This window comes from Buteo buteo, chromosome 5 (genome assembly GCF_964188355.1).
Source record: "Buteo buteo chromosome 5, bButBut1.hap1.1, whole genome shotgun sequence".
Taxonomy (NCBI): Eukaryota; Metazoa; Chordata; class Aves; order Accipitriformes; family Accipitridae; genus Buteo; species Buteo buteo.
This window is the reverse complement of record NC_134175.1, coordinates 27,615,074-27,633,968: the sequence shown is the minus strand read 5'-3', so window position 1 is coordinate 27,633,968 and position 18,895 is coordinate 27,615,074. Positions and strand designations below refer to the sequence as shown.

At 38.5% G+C, this 18,895-nt stretch overlaps 1 protein-coding gene across 4 annotated transcripts in view; it reads right to left on the bottom strand.

Moving 5' to 3' along the window:
- Nucleotides 1–18,895, bottom strand: part of ZNF385B (zinc finger protein 385B) — a 176,162-nt gene that overhangs the window by 33,536 nt on the left and 123,731 nt on the right. For all 4 annotated transcript variants that reach the window (XM_075028326.1, XM_075028325.1, XM_075028327.1 and 1 more), the window contains one exon: nucleotides 6,087–6,197. In XM_075028326.1, the coding sequence (XP_074884427.1) occupies nucleotides 6,087–6,197 (111 nt within the window). The remainder of the gene's footprint in view (nucleotides 1–6,086; nucleotides 6,198–18,895) is intronic.

The following is an 18,895-nucleotide window of genomic DNA, read 5'->3' as shown; positions in this document are numbered from 1 at the left end:
ATGCTATTGATTATTTTGCATGTTATCGTTTTGACAGCATGAGTGATTCACTCAAATTTGCAAAGTTAACATTTGGTAATACTTGCCTAAACTTCAAAAATTTGCCTTCTGGCTTTTGAAAGAGATGATCACTATCATCACATCATTTTTATTAGCTATAAATGCATTCAACAATAAGATGACCTTCAGCATCTCTTAATGGCCAACTGTTACATCTGCTTTTTCTGATCTGTCTACAAGGTGTTTTTTCTTCATTTCTGAGTCTTTGCAGGTGACATCAAAAAGCAGTACCAACTCACAGTCATTACTCACAGAGCAACACACTGTGCAAACACAAGTTTATTTCAATCAAATGATATCCTATTAACAAGATGGTACCTACCAGGATGTATCACAGTCAAAGACCTTTCTACCTGAAACAGAAAGTGAACAGAGGGAAGCAGATACTCCTAGACGTGATCAACAGATGACAAACTCTGCTTTCAAAAAAACCACCACCAAACAAAAAAACTGAGCAAAAACCCATGAGGACTGCTGGCTGGACTGCTGGCATAATATATTTGTGAGTTTGGAGTACAGAGAGGTCTGGCTGCTGAGGAAAGGGGCTGGATTAACACTGACATCATTTATAGTGCCCAAGCTCCAAAAGCTCTGCGGACTATCAATACAAATAAGGAGGGAGAAAAGCAGAGAGAAGTTACTTGAACATAAGGTGATGATTCATAGATATGGAGAAACAAGCAGTTCTGCAGAAGCCAAACAAGCATCCTTGCAACTGCAACTCACTTTTCTCCTATGGCTGCAAGCTACAGTGTCAGATGCCATAACAGAATGTATAATACACATCTTGGGGACGGTCTGGCCAAAGCTCCACAGCTGCTGGAGAGACTTACTGCCACAGAGCAGCTGCAGGAGATGCTGCAGAGTCATCTGGTGGCCAGGAGGAATGAGACAGGACGAGCCAAGAGTAGGCAGAGAAGGAATCTATGTGGGATAGCAAACAGCCATTTTTCCCCTTGCCCTGTTGCTACTGGACCCTCTTACAGGTATCATAAGGATTCAGCAAACTCACTCAAGCTGCTTTTTGTTTCTGCTACAATGTCTGTAATATAAACAATTAATATCAGCAAGCCAGACCTATGTAATGAATATGAAAACTTATTTAGCAAAGCTTATCTATAGTACACATAGATATACCATGGGTTTGGAAGGAATCCCATAATTCTTAAAAGGAAAAAAAAATATTTTTTAAAAGGCTAAGCTAGATCTTTCTCAGCATGTCTTGCTTCCTCTTGGTGGAATACAGTTACATCCCTTGCTCTGATGGCCTTTAAGCAAGTGTAAAATCTGACTCGCTATCACAATCTGTTCCGTGAAGAGGATTCTTCCTCTTCTGCTGCATGGTCTCTGGTGGTAGTAAACATAACCGAGATATTTCTTATTTTTTCTGAGCTGGATTATAACAGAAGATCATAGCTTGAGCTTTACTGACACACTAGTCATTGCCGCATTGGAACACATCCTGTTTCATCATCATGTAGAAATTAAAAGATAAAATGGTGTTAACAGATATTTTGACACCAAGATGGAAACACCTGTGTTTATTCTAATATACTGGAGCAAATCCAACTGTAACTATTAATGGATGGCATTGCTTTTTTTTTTTTTTTAAACAGTTTTCCAAAAAAAAGTATGTTCCTCTGCATAACAGAATAAAGTTTAAGCAGGCTGGAATAAGTATCTCAGTGACTATTCTGACTAATCAATCTCATCAACTACCAATCCTCATAACATTATCCTTCCTAAACTGAGATTTCCAACTTAATTCAACAGCAGTTGACTCCTGGTATCTATCATCATTAAAAACCAGTTTAGGAGAAAGCCTTTTCTCTACTCCTTCCTCACTTTTTTGCCATTTCACTCCCTTTGAATTTATGAGAGCTCTACTAACTTCCCAGTTTTCTGGTATCATAATCATGCGATCAATTAACTTTCTCCTATTCTTTTCATGCTTTTTCTCCTGACTAAATCCTGCTTCCCCCCGCTGCCATCCCCACCACCCCGCTCCAAAAAAAAAGAAAAATATAGAGGAAAAGAAAAAGAAAATAGAAGGCAAACCTAATGATTGGGGATTCAGTTCTAGAAGCAGGCATCCAGTATAATTTGGTATGTCCTCAGGTGCCCTGCCTGACCTCCAACTGCAGGTCAGGAGGTCAGGTCTACCAGCCTGGTGTGGATGTTCCAGATACCTCAAATACTCAAACAACAAGACACTTAGGTTTAGGCACCCAATCCCACTCCAAGTACCAGCTAGAGAATCTTAACTAGATCACACCAAAAATATTGTTGAAGCAACCTCAGTTATCACTGTTGTCAGGTCAATACTACTATTACAGATAAAATTCCCATTCAAGGACCTCGAAGTTCAGGCTGTAAAAACAACTTTAGTTTGGTGTTACTTCACGGAGATGGCATTTTATTTTTCTGTTTCTTAAGATGTTGGATCATCTCTTCTGTGCTACAGTTTCTCCTGGAGTTGACAGAGCTTGGAAGGGGTGCTCAAACTGTTCGTGCCAGAATTCATTAGCAGAAAAACACAACTTCCAAATTGACCAAACTGCAGCTAATGAATTCTAGAAAAGGACAAATAGAGTATGATGGTAAATGTCTATGAAAATGTCTATGAGTCAAAACCCATCATTTCTTTTTTGGAAGAGGATAAACAGATCAGGCTAGAACTAGACTGAATTTAGAGTTTGTATACAGGTGTTTTCTTCATGTTGTACTTTTAAAAATTGATTGGGAGATCCTGAAGAGTTCAGCTAGGAAACACTGTTCAAATTATAATATCGTAGAATTAAAAATAGCATCATCCTAGCAATTTCTATTTTTTAAAATACAGGAGGCATCACTTCAACATTAGAAGTTTACTCCCACATTAAAGACAACCTATTTTAAAATTTCCTTCCATCCCTGATAACAGACCTTCTCTTCCTGCAGATAGCTACAGATCCCTGCCTCTGAATCTTATGCCAGAACAGTCTCACCAAAGCTAAACCTGCAGACACACTAGCAGAAGAAAACTGAAACCTTTGCAATTGACTGTATTAATTTAGTGGAAGGTTTGACAACTATAAATTGAGTAGACTGAATCTTTTGGTCTATTGATCCAGACCAGTGGGTGTCCACAGTGTGAGGAAAAGATTGCAGGCAAGGAAACCAATTTTCTTCTTCTCACAGATGAATATCTACTGGTCCATATGTTACTCATGCAACAGATAAAGCACTACTAGAATCAGGTCAGAATCTTCAAACACCATGCAACTAAAATTCATTTAGGAAAACAAAAGTAACAAAACTACTTAATAGCTTACTTCTGTCATTTTTATTTCATTTGCCTGCATAATTTAGGTCAAAGGAAGTTCAAAGGAAGAAAATGCCCATCAACAACAAGGACCATATCAGCCTTGTAGAGCTAGAAGAAACTGCAAGTGTGAAATGGATGTACTACAAATCTTATTCTTCAGTGTGCTATGCTCAAGGTTTTAATGCAGGTTATCACAGTTTGGTGCCAACCAAAAGGCTCTCAATACCTTCTTAGGATGTTACATGGTAGAACTGATTCACTGAGATTCAAGAGTTACAAGGTTCACAAATATCCAACTCCCTTTTCCCAACCCATAAACACAGGATGGATTATAAAGACTATTCCACCCCCTAAGCATAATTTCACATTATAAAGGGACAAAAAAGAAAAATACAAGCAAACACTCCAGATTTTTATTTCTGTGAAGGAGCTTTTAACAACCTAAGAAAGAACTATAGGAGTCTGCAGAACTTAGCTGAAAGGCCATTAGCATTACCTCAGTGAAATTATAACAACACAGATTATGGGCGGGGAGGGAGTGGTGAGAATAATATGAAAATAAAATAAGATCTCCCTCTCTTGGAAAAAAAAAAAAAGCAACACACACTGAGATAAATAACTCTTAGGGTCAAAAGACTGAACATGGAGGAAAGATTTAAAAGCTTCCCAGGAGAAGCTGAATAATCCAATGAAAGGCTAGAAAGCTTTTAAAATAGAAGTGCTATACTATGAAAACTCATTCTCCAAATATTCCTGTATGTTGTGGTTTTGAAATATTTGTAAACCTTAAATTTATATTTAAGTGTTTTCTGGTATTAGTAACACTACTAGAACCTCAGCGCATTCTAAAATCAAATTTCCAGGTTGTTTGTGAATGTCCTGGTAAAGCAAACTGCTGTAGAACTGTAAGGAAGTGCATTTTATCACTAACAGCAGCACAGTCATGATGCTTCATCTTTTCTTACAACTATTCATTACAGAAGGATGACGATATTTTCTAGTAACCAGAACTGAGCATATTGATCACATTTAGAAAGAAAGGAGCATGACATCGCATGAATATACCCGCCCCAGAAGAAGAAACAAGGGCATACGCTGCCATGCTTTTGTGATGCCACTATTGAAAGCAGAATACAATATGCACTTTTTGTTCTACTTTGTTTGTAAGTCTAGATAGGAAGAATTGCTTGGTTGGCAGATGTACAAAATGATATAATATTTCTGCTCTTTTTTTGTTTTGAGCCACTAAGTTGTAATTCAATCCGTCTCTGCCTGAAGTGCTGTTTGTCCACCTGAATGTTGGTGCAGACAAAGTGAGCGACTCCTCGAGGGACAGGACTCATCATCAGTGGGACCCTGGACTCACCTCAGGAGGAGAGGGAAGAGCAGGAACAGGCTGAGCTGCCTCCCTCGTGACACAGTAAGGGCAGCTCAGAAGCAAGATTCAGATCCATGGAGCCCATGGAAATTTTTTAAAACTTTATTGGTTCTTTGCTTAATCAGTAAAAGTAGGTATCTGGACCAAGTATCAGAGCAGAAAGATTTTTTTACTTTAAATCTTAACCTTAAAGAGGAAAGACAAGTGAACTAAATTTTAAATAATGAGTTTTGAAATCAGTTAACTAAGTAGATATTGCCACTTCAAAGAAAGTTTAATAAGCTTGTCAGAAGATGACAGATTTAGAAATTAATTTGAAGGTAAAAGAGCACTGTTTCAAAATCCCTACCAGCCTAGACAAGAAAGTGAAACTGGGGAAACCACTTTACAAAACGCTTTTCAAAGTGGAATGATAGAGGCAAAGAAACTCAGAATAATAGGTATGGGTGCTTTACTGCAAATCTCTAGGAGCACCAAGTACTCAAAGGCTTTGAGGAGGTATCTGCAAACTACTTCTGAAATTCTAACAGCAAAATATATAATATTAACACATCACTTAAGGATTTGTTCTTGCACTTGAGATCAACAAAAAACCTGAGAAATTGGTGGGGTTTTTCATTAGCTTAATGACATTAGTAAGTAGTCTCCAAGAATAAATACATATTTTTAAAGTGCCAAAGGTCATAATTTTCTTAGACATAATTTTCTTAAATTTCTTTAATTTTCAAGCTACTCAGGAAAAATATATGTATTTTAAACATAGCAGTCAATGTACTCTTTTGTAATGCAATTTTTTTAATTATACCTCAGAAAACACTTTCCTTGAACGTTATCATACTCAAAAAGACAGCTAGATGTAAAAGTTCATATTTATTACAAATTAAAGCTACTGGAAGAGTGACTTTATTAAGAAATCTGAAGACATATTATCAGCAAGGATGTAGGAACAACAGGAAAAAGATATTTCTATTGGAAGAACAGCAGTTATGACATGGAGAACTCACAGGGAAGCTTTTCTGTCTGCTCCCCCTCCTTTTTTTAAAAAAAAAAACAAAACATTTCTTTTTGCAGTACCTCTTGAAGGTTACTGGACTGTCAACTGGGATATCGTCAATGGATGCGGCATTAGATATTGTGCCAGACCCATTCAAGAAAATCAAAGAGTCATGTACCTTTATGGACTTCCACCTCTGAGTGGACAAAATACCAGCCCAGCAGGACGAAAAGAATGTAGGCAGAACTGCAATGATTTGTTTGTTAAAAAAAGGTTTATATTAATTACACCTAATGTACAGGAAAAAAAAAAAGAAAAAAAAAGGAATTACAATAGCCAATACTCACATCAGAGTTAAAGCGAAGCTGGCAGACATTACAGGAAATGACTTGTTTCTTCTTAGGGGGAATGGACACTCCAAATGTATGGTTTATTACTGCTTTTTGCACAGGATCCATCTGGAGAACAAACAATAATCAATTTACAACTTTTCAGGACAATATACAGTACAGAAGAAAAATAAAAAATAACACTTCCTGCTGGAAGCTTTTTCTTTTCTTTACTTTTTTGAGATAAACGGGAGGAAACAAAATTTCAGCCCTCATCATAATTAGATTTAACACAGGTTAGGGAATTGGTAGCATGCCAGAACTTATGAAGAAAAGGCAGCTCCACTGTTGCTGCCATCCCCAGGCTACTGAACAGTTCCCCCCTCAACCCTGCATATCCTCTGTGCTTCAGGGCCCCGCTATCGCAGCTGAATTGCTAAGAGTACCCTGAAAGCCTTCCCCTATCACCTGCTGATCCAACAGACACATTATAAGAAACCATTCAAAAATTCTGCCCCCTAAAAAATCACTGTCATTTATCTCTACTTGTTTTTTTTGTTCCATGATAGATACTAGCACTTATTTGGAAAATATTCTCTCCTGGAGACCTCTTTGTGAGACGAGGTCCTTTGCAGGCTCCATTAGAAACTCCACTTGCTGGGAAAAAAAAGGTCACAATCCCCAAACATTTCCATGCAGAACTGATGAGTGACAGAGCCCATGTGAAGGCTGAAGTTCAGAGGAGCACGCAGGGAGCGTTTGCACTGGGAAAGGGTACTGAAGTTACCACGCTTCAGAAAACATTTTAACACTGTGAAAAATGTGAGATAGGTGATACACTGAATATATTAATTTTAAATTTGGGATTTAAATTTTTGGGAACTGGGAACTTATTACACCTCTGCTAAATACCAGGACTCCTGTTGGTCACCAGTTTAGAATATCCTCAAGATCGCAGAGAGCTCTGTTGTTAACACTGCTGGAGCTGGGGAATAGCACTGGATGTTAAGAAAACAGAGTTTATAACTGCTACTGTGTCGAGGCCTCGGTTAAGCATAATATATCGTTTTTTCTGATGTGGCATGGTACAGCTTAAAATTAATTTCCTGACTCAAAAAGATTCAAACTTATTTTTCTAATTCAAATAAAACAGAATGTCTGGTCTGATCTCCCAGCTGATCCTGCTATGAGCATGAGGTTGGACCAGATGACCTCTGAGGTCCCTTTCAACCAAAATTGTCCTATGAGCATCTGTGCACATGTGGTCCTCCATCCTTGTTTAAGATGAGAAATGGATCCTGAAGAGGAGAGGACAAAAAATGGCAGTCTACAAGAAAATATAAGTGCTCATTTCCCAACTTTGTTTTTGAAATAGCTCAGGAGAAAATAGTTCAATTTTTTATAAACTTATATTTTTCTGAAGCTTGCTTTGCAGTCACAGTGATGGGTTTTTCCCTTTACAGTACTATTTGAAGGAACTACACCTGGCTGTTAAATCTTGGGTGGTATACATCACATATTTGATACTGAACCAACTTAAGAAAGGAAGAGAGAAAAGTTAAAGTTACTGATTCATTAGTTAAAGAATTGTAACAGTAAATTAGCTGCTTCCAGACTTTCTAAATCTGAGGATAAAAGACTGTAATTTTCCCTTAGTATGCATTTAAGCTTCCAGAGGAGCCTGCACTAATGAGCATTTTCTTCACATATATGCACATGCACAAATACACAAATGCAAGAAAAACAGATTGCATTGTATCTGCCTAAGAAGACATTCTCCAGTAATGTATTAGCTAACATTAAACACTTAACAATTTCTTTGGACTACAGATACATAGGTTTCTTGCTACATTCCTTTTAAACCAAATGCATGGTTTTGTAAATGTCATTGCTAACAAATTTTCTGGAGTAATAATAGAATTTTTATCAGCTTTTGCCATTAAATAGTATTTTCATAGCCAAAGAGGTACCATATTAAGACAATTACAAAAGTAAAAATACTTCATCGAGAATGAATTACTGAATTATTAAATGACACAGTGTTTTTACAATGAATGTGATAAAGTCTAAAAAAACCCTAAGATAAATATCCTTATTTCCCGTTTCCTCTGTTTCTAGAATATAGTGACAGTCCAAAGTTTAAAAGCTTAAAATATAACCAAAAAAAATACTGTTTCTGACTTGTACCATTTATTGCATCACCCTGCATAATCTATCACAATTATACACCCATATTAAAAGTTTTTTGAGCATCCATTTTATAGTAGATATGCCAGTCAGTATATATTATTACATTTATAATATATATTAAAACATTGCTGTATCATTAAGGGAATAGTTTTGGGTTTGGTTTTAAATGGAAGATATGTTTTGCTTTTCAACTTAACTATTAATTGTTAGATCAGGTAATCTAGAACAAAAGAGTAATGCTGAAAAGTACCTCAACCATTTGAAGTGTCTGAGATCGGTGAAAAGAAATAGCAAAAATACCCACTAGCGTCTGCAGTCCCGTTTAAAAAAAAATAAAAAGGGAAAAAGAAGCAGTGATCAATGATTCCTCTGTGCATTCCAGATAACAATCCACAGCACTAGTGTTAGGCAATGCCGTTCAAAACCATACAATGCAGACTATGCACAAAGTCCCAGTTTCAAACAGATGTAGCAGCACAAGGACAGAAACCTACACAAATAATACAGCTCACGCTGCTTCCAGAAAGTACCACTCGGGATCCCCAGGGGATCGGTTAATGATCCTTCCCAAACCAGAGCCCTGCATGCAGTCTGGTCATGATTAGAATTCAAGAAGTGCAACATTAACAATTAATAGGTTTTAAATATATCAGAAACTGGGGTGGATTACAGCATACTGGAAAAATAAAATAGTATCTCTCTGTTAGAAGATTAATGCTGCAGGGTAAACTGATCTCAGATCACTACACAAAATCATCTTTTTCATTGCAGGGAAGGAGGGAAGGAGTAGGAAAGAGGGAGAGAGTAATTTGTTGAGGTATATATTAGGAAATGACGCAGCATAGTTTGCCCAGTGGGAAGCACTAGTATTTAAAAAACAGTTCTATAAAACAAAATAATAACAGAAGCTAACAGCTACCACAAATGCAAAAATAAATCTGCACTACGTTGTTTATGTTACAGGAGGAATTAATAAAGCAATTCACAGTGCTCTGCTTCCCAGTTTTGGCTGGGACAGAGTTAATTTTCTTCCTAGTAGCTGGTACAGTGCTGTGGTTTGGATTTAGTATGAGAATAATGTTGATAACACACTGACGTTTTAGTTGTTGCTAAGTAGTGCTTATCCTAAGTCAAGGGTTTTTTCACTTCCCCATGCTCTGCCAGCGAGGAGGTGTGCAAGAAGTTGGGAGGGAGCATAGCCAGGACAGCTGACCTGAACTAGCCAAAGAGATATTCCATACCATAGAACGTCATACTCAATACATTAACTGGGGGAGTTGGCCAGGAGGCCGGGATCACTGCTTGGGGACTGGCTGGGCATCGGTCAGCAGGTGGTGAGCAGTTGCATTGTGCATCACTTGTTTTTCTTGGGTTTTATTTCTCTCTCTCTTCATTATCTTCTTTTGCTTAACCATTATTATTATTATTATTATTATTATAATATTTTATCTCAGTTATTAAACTGTTCTTATCTCAACCCATGAGGTTTACTTTTTTTCAATTCTCTTCCCCATCCCACAGTGGGTAGGGGTGGGGGAGTGAGCAAGTAGCTGCGTGGTGCTTAGTTGCCAGCTGGGGTTAAACCACAACACTCTGGTAGCCATAACTAAGTTTAAAAACCTTTCAGTCTTGTTCTCCTATTTCAATTGGTTTAATAAAAAATTTAATTTAAAAATGTCTTTCCAATAAAGTTGAAGGTACTATCTTTTTGCAGCAAGTCTCCTTAAAACCACCCAAACTATCAAAGTGAGTGAAGATTAACAGAATCCTGACAGGTTTCAGCAGTAATCTACTACTACTTCTTCCATTTCCCGATTTCAGAACATGCAGACATGAGGAATACTCTACAACTACTGAGACTGACAACAATGACTTTCAAAGCACTTAAAAAATGCAAATGCAGCAACAGACAATCCAAAAGCATAGAAGAACCGTTAAACTGTGTTGAAGCTCCATCTAGCCTATCATTTTATCCCCCCAAACAATCCTATGTAGTTACCAAGAGAAGAACAGGAGCAGCACAAACATACGTCATATTTCCCCTATTTTCACCAGGTTGACATTCTGTGTATTTGGTAAATACCAGTGACCTTTTCTTGCATAGTCACTCCCTGAACTGATGTAAAACAGTTTGCACTCTGCATTGAGTTCCAATGCCTAAAATCTGCTGTGTCAAGAAACAATTCTTTTTGGTTAAACGTAGCTCCATCCAACTCAATTTTGTAAGACCTGTACCACATCCCAAGTTATCTCTGTGTTGCTCAGTCATTCTGTGCATGGAAACCGTTCCATTCCTTTGAGCATCCTTTTTGCCTTTCTCAATTCTACCACAATTTAACAAATACAATCAAGTATTTTGAAGACATGGACAGGAACCATATACAATACTCAGGGTGGGTCAATACTGAACCCTGAGCTGATGTTTTCATGGAAACACTATTATAAACCTGTGATCTCACTCCCAAGTGCTAATGGCCAATTCATGGCACATTACTTTCTACATGAAGTTTTGTGAAGTTTTCTGGCACGTGCATCACTTTACATTTATCTAGATGGAACTTCACCAACCATTTATTGTCTGGCTTCTCAGTCTCATTAAGGTCTTTCACAATGATTTGGTCTTTCTTTGTCCTCACTACCTTGAAGAACTTCACCATTAGCAAACTTCCTCAGCTCACTTCACAAGCATCTTTTTGGCATGTCAGGATCCTCTTCTGCCAATTTAGTTTTCTTAAAAACATTTGCCAACTGGTGTTCTGAAAACTCTTTTGGCAATTCAAAATATGTCACATAAAACATCCTTATTCACATGTTTGTTGACACCTACAAACAGGTTTGTAAAGAAGGATTTATCTTTTAAAAGGAATTATGTTGACACTTTACAGACAGTCTACAGTATGAGGTGTCCTCTTATACTATTCTTATTAAGGTTTCTATTAATTTGCCTGGCAAAAATATGCCACCCAAAAGCTTACATTCTCCATGGAATGGGTTTTAAAAACTTGCATCGTATTTGCCACCCTTCAGTCCTCAGGTACAAAAGCAATTTTATATGAGCTGTTACACATTATCATCAGTAATTCAACAATTTCATCCTTGAATTGCCTTATAATGCTTGCTACCAGAAACTCTCCCTGGCCTGCTATATGTCATGGTACCACAGATTCTTCTGGTGCCTTCTGGGAACTGAACAAGACTACTAAGAGACATCAAAGTAGGCATAGGAAGGAGAAAAAAAATTGAGCAAGTGCATCAGGAGAACTCCTTCAGTAAAACTGAACTTCTCGTTATATTAAAAGATCTCTTTACACATAGCAGACAGTACAAACACCAATTTGTGAGTCTCAGAAATAAATTGCACTAATCCTGTCAAGAGCTAAGTTGCTACAAACCGAAAGGTTAGGTGTAATTTGTAAGCCTTTTGTTTAAATGAGGTAACACTACATTGCAAGAAAAGCTGCTTTTTATGATGTTGGAAATCCAGAATATTTGTATTAGTTTTTGCCTAGGTGCAATCTCCAGTTTAAAAGTTTGGATAAGCCCAGATGCTTATCTGTGTTGAAGCTTTTGGTGCTTGCCTAGTATCCAGGGGTAAATTTCTGGTTACACATCTGAGCTAGTGATAGTGTGCTGATTCACATTTGCCATTTCTACCTAATAACCTAATTTCTAAGCTTCCCTTCTCTTCCTGATCTGCTTAGCTACTGAAGCATGCTAAGCAAGTGTCATAACATGCTATTTCTACCACTCCAACAAAAATCTACACCCAAAACCTCTGTCTTCTCATAACAACAGCATAACCTTAAATATGAGTAAGGTTTAAAATTCTGACTGGGAATTTATGCCCTCGATGCAGTTACCTCTCATCATGATGTAACTCTTGGGTCAAATCTAGAGTTTTCTGTTAGACAAGCATTTGTAAACAGAATATTGGTAAGTGGGTATAAGAGATTTAACTGAGTATCACTTAACCACTGGGCATTAAAAAGCTTCTTAAAAAACACTGAGAGTGGCCCTACGGCATACTGTGTTGTTCTACTCTGATAAAGCAAAATTTTAAAACGTATGTGGAACAAACTGATAATATAATCCAATGTCTCCCCCGGCAAAGGGAGGAAACAGTGGCATATGTAAATTAAAAATGCAGGAGCAGCATCTAAATTAAATTCTGGGATTTTTTTTAAACCGTTGGACAACACTTCTTATTTGTGTGCCATTATTATTATTATTATTAATTATAAGTAGGCAAACAGCAACAAATATCCTGTAGATCAGATCTTTTCAACATCCTTCTAGATCACAAGGCCTATCTGAACTACTCCTGTGTTTGAGCTCCAGTTGTCAGGAAAGCTGCGCACACCGCCACTATGGACAGTGACCATACGCTGAATCTTATTGTGAACTCTGCCATGAATACACAGCCTCCTACCATAACAGTACATATTAGGATGACTGAAAGAGTGACACAAGCAAATACACATACTCAACAGAGCACATACTTAAAATGCCCAGCGTAAAATCAGAACATTAACATTGTGATGCAATACTTGGCACACTCGGCCAACGCAAACTAGCAAGAATCTGTTCTCTCCATGTTCGTGCTGCTTTTGTCCCAACAGGGAACATACTTCTCATTTGGCTAATGCTCATTGTAATTTACCGTTCAAATCAATGCTATACTGTTATACATTTCCTTGCTTATTTTGCATCACCAGGAACACTTGAGTCAGCTCTACCTTATAGGAGGTTGTAGCAAGGTGGGTGTCAGTCTCTTTTCCCAAGTAACAAGTGATAGGAAGAGAGGACGTGGCCTGAAGTTGTGCCGGGGGAGGTTTAGATCAGATATTAGGAAAAATTTCTTCACCAAAAGGATTGTCAAGTACTGGAACAGGCTGCGGAGGGAAGTGGTGGAGTCACCATCTCTGGAGGTATTTAAAAGACGTTCGATGTGGCACTTAGGGACATGGTTTAGTGGTAGACTTGGCAGTGTTAGGTTAACAGTTGGATTTGATGATCTTAGGGGTCTTTTCCAACCTAAATGATTCTATGATGTGCACAACTTCCTTTTCTTGTGGGAATGCCATCAATGCTCCCCGCGTATTGGCCCTCCTTAACTAGCGCAGAGCGTGTTGCCACTGAGATGTATTTCTGTACAGTGAGCCTGCAGTTCCCAACACCACCTCCCCACACCTCTATCTCTATGCTCTTCACAACACTTTGGGGGTTGAAAAAAAACCAGGCAGATGTAAAGGGCCAATAACCAAGCCAGGGGAGGGCTTCTGTCAGATTCCCAGCAGCTGATCCAGAGGCTTGTGCGAATGTTTAATTAGAACAGAAAGAATAATTAATTTATAACATTATAGGGGTTTTTACCATAATCCTGTGGTCTAACTAAGGGTTGCTTTAATCATATTTTGTTGTTTAACAGGCTCTCTTAATGTACTTACATATAGCACATTTGCACAGGGCATGAAATCTGGCTCTCACTGAAATCAAACCCAACCACACTCAGGTTACAACATTTTACTTTTTTTTCTTAATTTTTTTTAAATTCTGAGTAGATGTCTTTCTCCAAGTGCAGAAAGACATAAGCATCCACTAAGAAAGAATACAGATTACAGGGACTAATACCTCCCTTCCCTTCCACATGGTTCCTAAAATACAACAACAACATTGTACGCTGAAGGCAAGTCTCTCTGAATGCAACTTCTCACTGTGTTTGTCCCTGCCCCTCTTGATCAATTTGGCAGAAAGCTCCAGCTTCCCCAAGGAAAACAGTGGCTGTGATAGCTGTGACCTCCACACACTACTACTAGTCAGAGAAATCAGCCTGGAGGCATTTTAAAACAAAACAAAAATCTTGCTGTAATTCACTTGCTAACATGTCAGATACTACAGCTATCCATGAAGAGTTGTTGAAATAACAGTGAGTACTTGAAAAATAAAAAAGGAAAAGACACACCTTTGGAGTTTACACTTCTACTTCATTTTTAGTACAACTAAAGGGGCACCCAGAGCTGGGAACAGCCTTTTATGTCTTAAAAGAGGTGAAATATTAATAAGTTCAGCTACCCCATTTTTCTTTTAGAGAACAAGAATCAGTTAATTTTATTTTTGTAAATTCCACATTATTTCTGTTAACAGAGTTGCAGGGCTGGAGTCCTGGACTTGGGAGACCAAATTTTTGTCTCTGGCCACTAGCAGTTAGGCTTCCCTCCCTACTTTTTTATCTCCAGTCCTATGGCATAATGCAGAGACACTTGGTGTGCTACCCTCTTGCATGTTCCCCTTTTAAAGTACAGCTTGCATGGAAAAATGAAAAAGGGGATGATTCTCTCTGCATGCCTGCATTCATAATCACACAGAATACGGAAAGCGATGTCTGCAGCAATTTACAGATTTGTTTTAGGCCAGAAGGAACCATTACATCTGATTTCCTGAAAAATTCATGACACGATTTCATTCACTGGAGAGTTTTGGCCCTTCCTATTATGAAAGTCCAATAATTTCTGGTCAACTGGAGCCTAAATTTCAGGAAGAAACCTCAACAGCTTGATTTAAAAGTTTCCAACTAAGTTAATTTACATCACTGGGGAAGCAATGCTTACCATGTCTGTTATAAACCACTCAATCTAGTTATGTTTCTCTATTAAAGGTCACCCTAATCTCAGATACCTTCTGAATGTGTAGGCACTGCAATCAGATCAGCTCTTAACCTTCTCTTTGATAAACAAAATACGTTCCTTAAGCCTCTCAATATAAAAGCTTTGATTCATTTGGTAGGTTTTCTCTGACTCCTTTTCAGATTTTCAATATCCCATTGAAACATAGGTACGAAAAGTTAGAACAATATGCTCAAATATACTTTCTCTTTACCTACTTCATTAGATCTTTTTTGGTTTACCAAGAAATGCATTAATCTTCTTGCCTCAGCATTGACGTGGGAAACACAGCCCTAAATCTTTACTGACATGCCCATTTATCCAACTCGTGTGCCAGCACAAATAATTTCACTATCACATGTCTCTCCAACAGGCTGTGTCCTGACCCAGTCTGGGAGAGGGAGCTGGCTGAAGTAGCACCAACCTGGGAATCTTATGTTAGAAGCAGAGACTGCTTTCAGTAGGGTTTTCACTTAGAAAGTCTAATTTGCAAGACTTTATTGGACCAAGCTCAGGAGGCCAATGATGAATCCCAGCCTTCTCAGCAGAATTAATGTATTGGGTTTGCATAGCAAGGTTTTGGTAGCAGGGGGGCTACAGGGGTGGCTTCTGTGAGAAGTTGCTAGAAGTTTCCCCTATGTCCGACAGAGCCAATGCCAGCCGGCTCCAAGACGGACCCGCTGCTGGCCAAGGCCGAGCCCATCAGTGATAGTGGTAGCACCACTGGGAGAACAGATTTAAGAAGGGTGGAAAAAACCCTGCACAATAGAAACTGCAGCCAGAGAGAGGAGTGAGAATGTGTGAGAGAAACAGCCCTGCAGACCCCAAGGTCAGTGAAGAAGGAGGGGGAGGAGATGCTCCAGGTGCCAGAGCAGAGATTCCCCTGCAGCCCCTGGTGAAGACCATGGTGAGGCAGGCTGTCCCCCTGCAGTCCAAGGAGGTCCACGGTGGAGCAGATCTCCACCTGCAGCCCGGGGAGGACCCCATGCCAGAGCAGGCGGATGCCCAAAGGAGGCTGTGACCCCATGGGCAGCCCGCGCTGGAGCAGGCTCCTGGCAGGACCTGTGGCCCCGTGGAGAGAGGAGCCCACGCTGGAGCAGGTTTTCTGGCAGGACTTGTGACCCCACGGGTGACCCACGCTGGAGCAGTCTGTGTCTGAAGGACTGCAGCCCATGGAAGGGACCCATGGTGGAGCAGCTCATGAAGAACTGCAGCCCGTGGGAAGGACTCACATTGGAGAAGTTCATGGAGGACTGTCTCCTGTGGGAGGGACCCCACGCTGGAGCAGGGGAAGAGTGAGGAGTCCTCCCGTGAGGAGGAAGGAACGGCAGAGACAGCGTGTGATGAACTGACCCCAAACCCCATTCCCCGTCCCCCTGCGCCGCTCGGAGGGGGAGGAGGTAGAGAAAATCGGGAGTGGAGTTAAGCCCAGGAAGAAGGCAGGGGCAGGGGGAAGGTGTTTTTAAGATTTAGTTTTTATTTCTCATTCCTCTACTCTGATTTGATTGGTAATAAATTAAGCTAATTTCCCCAAGTTGAGTCTGTTTTGCCCCTGACAGTAATTGGTGAGTGATCTCTCCCTGTCCTTATCTCGACCCATGAGCCTTTCATTATATTTTCTCTCCCCTGTCTACCTGAGGAGGAGGAGTGATAGAGCGGCTTTGGTGGGCACCTGGCATCCAAAATCATGGTTAGGACCAATATAAGCAAAAGGAAAAACATTCTACACTGTCCAACTGAAACAAAATCAGGGATTTTCTAATCTTTTGCTCTTCTGTCGTCCTCGGTCTTTGCACTTCTCTGGCTTAAATCAAGAAACTCTGATATTTAAAAAAATAATAATAATCAGGTAAATAACTCTGATCTCTCTCTATCCCTCTCTTCTCCTCATATAATGTGATATGATTAAGCACAAAGATCAAAAGATAATTGAGAAAACACCTTTTTATTCTTTTTACTATTATTTTTCCGTGCTGGGAATATTTCCTCTGCCTTTCCTTCCCTTCATCCATGGATATATTTGTTGTATGTTAAAAATAATTTCTGGTTTAGAAAATCATATTTAGGTGAGCCTTAGAAAGAGTGTTCTGAAAATTAAATACCATTGCAACTTTAGAAATTGTCATGTAAAAGATTATTAAAATTTAATATTTCATTGCTGTAAAAAGACCTAACCCAAGAAAGAAAGAAATTGGTGAGGCACCACAGCAAAAAAAAATTCTGAATCTGGTCTCAGTTTCTCAAAAGACTTATTCTGAAGTGAGGATAGAAATACATAAAATGATTGTGTTTGTAATGTGAACAACAACAATAGATTTAACCCTTATGGTAGAAAAATGTCAAATTTTCTGCTCCAGGCAAGATTGGAGATTTTCATAGGCAAAATAAAGAAACAGAAAGCTGCTGAAAATGTTTTGGGTTGAAAGAGAATACCCTCCTCCCCCCCCCAAGCAAATGGAGAATGAGGAAAAAAGGAAGTATCTGACGTTTAATGCTTTTTTTTTTATACTAAACTGAACCAGCTTTAAGTGATCAGCAGCTTTTTTTTTAATCCATCCAGATTACTTCCCTACTATAGTACAAGACTTTGTAAGATGAACTTTTACAGATCAAACTTTAGAAAAAGAACAAAGTACAAACTCAATGATTAAACTAATACTCAAGAAATATGACAATTTCCCTTCCCTTTGTGGCTTTGCTGGCTCACACGTTTAACTGTTCTTGAGTCTCTTCACCTGAGCCTTATATTATTCATTTGTAAAATGGGGATAAAAATATATGCAACCTCACAAAAAGGCTGAAAGGTCTAAATAACACATTTATAACCCTTCAAAATAATCTGATGGAAGATGCTATATACCTGCTATTCATTATTTAGGCTGCTGCTATTCAGAACACTCAGCTGTGTTCAGCTCAACAAAAAACCACTACCAAAACCATCTTGCCTCCAGATCCAGCAAAAAATAAAAACAGACTACAGTATGAGACTTGCTGAAAATCAAACCAACAACATACTTTGAGAGCAAAGCTATTCTTGTTATACTACCTATTACCACCTGACAGTAAAATAATATGACTAGGTAAAATAATATGAAAAATTACCTTTCAGTGGAATCCTGCAAAAAGACTCAAGCCCAGGAGTTTGTAGTCAGAAAAGCAGCTTAGATAACATGTGGGGTAAACAAGATTCCTGATTTTTGCTTTCATCTCTGAGATGGTCCTTAGATATGACCCTTTTCTTTTTAAGGGTCTGCTCTAAGTTTTGCTGACAGTCTTCTTGCTCCCAGCCTGCTCCAGAACACCAACACCACAAAGACAAATGGTATGCCATTAGGTAGATTTGAATTTCCTCTACAGTTCTGAACCGTGCAAAGACAGGTTAGGGACAAATTCATGGCCTTGATTAATTATGTGAGCAGAAGAGAAGAAAGACATAAGCAGCCTAGTCTTCTGAAATTAATTAATATCATTACCTTTCAAATGCTGAAAAAAAAAATCTAAAAAGAGGATAAATTAGATGTGTATATATACATTTGAATATAAATGTATAAAATGGCTGAATATAAATGAGAAGCAAATCAGAACCAAGAGTTGCATAAGTATGCTAGCTGACAGCTGTCATCTACTCTTCATAGTAAGTAAGGAATAATAGGCTTTCTTCATTTAAAAATCAATAATGATGTTTCTGGTTTGGGTTTGGGTTTGTTTTTTTTTTTTTTTTATAAGTACCACACAATACACAAACAGCCTTTAAAATGCTTTTGATTAAAAAGCGCCGTATTTAGATACGAATCTTTAAAGGAATGTTCCATTTCTAATTAAACCAGTCCTGAAACGATGTAGCATCAAAGTCTGTTGTGGTTTTTTTTTGTCGGTGGTTTGTTGTTTTTTTTTTAAATCTAAGTAAATGAGACACAAGGCCAGGTAGAAACCTGCCTCTTCTAACAAATACATGAGCAAGAAATATGATGCTTT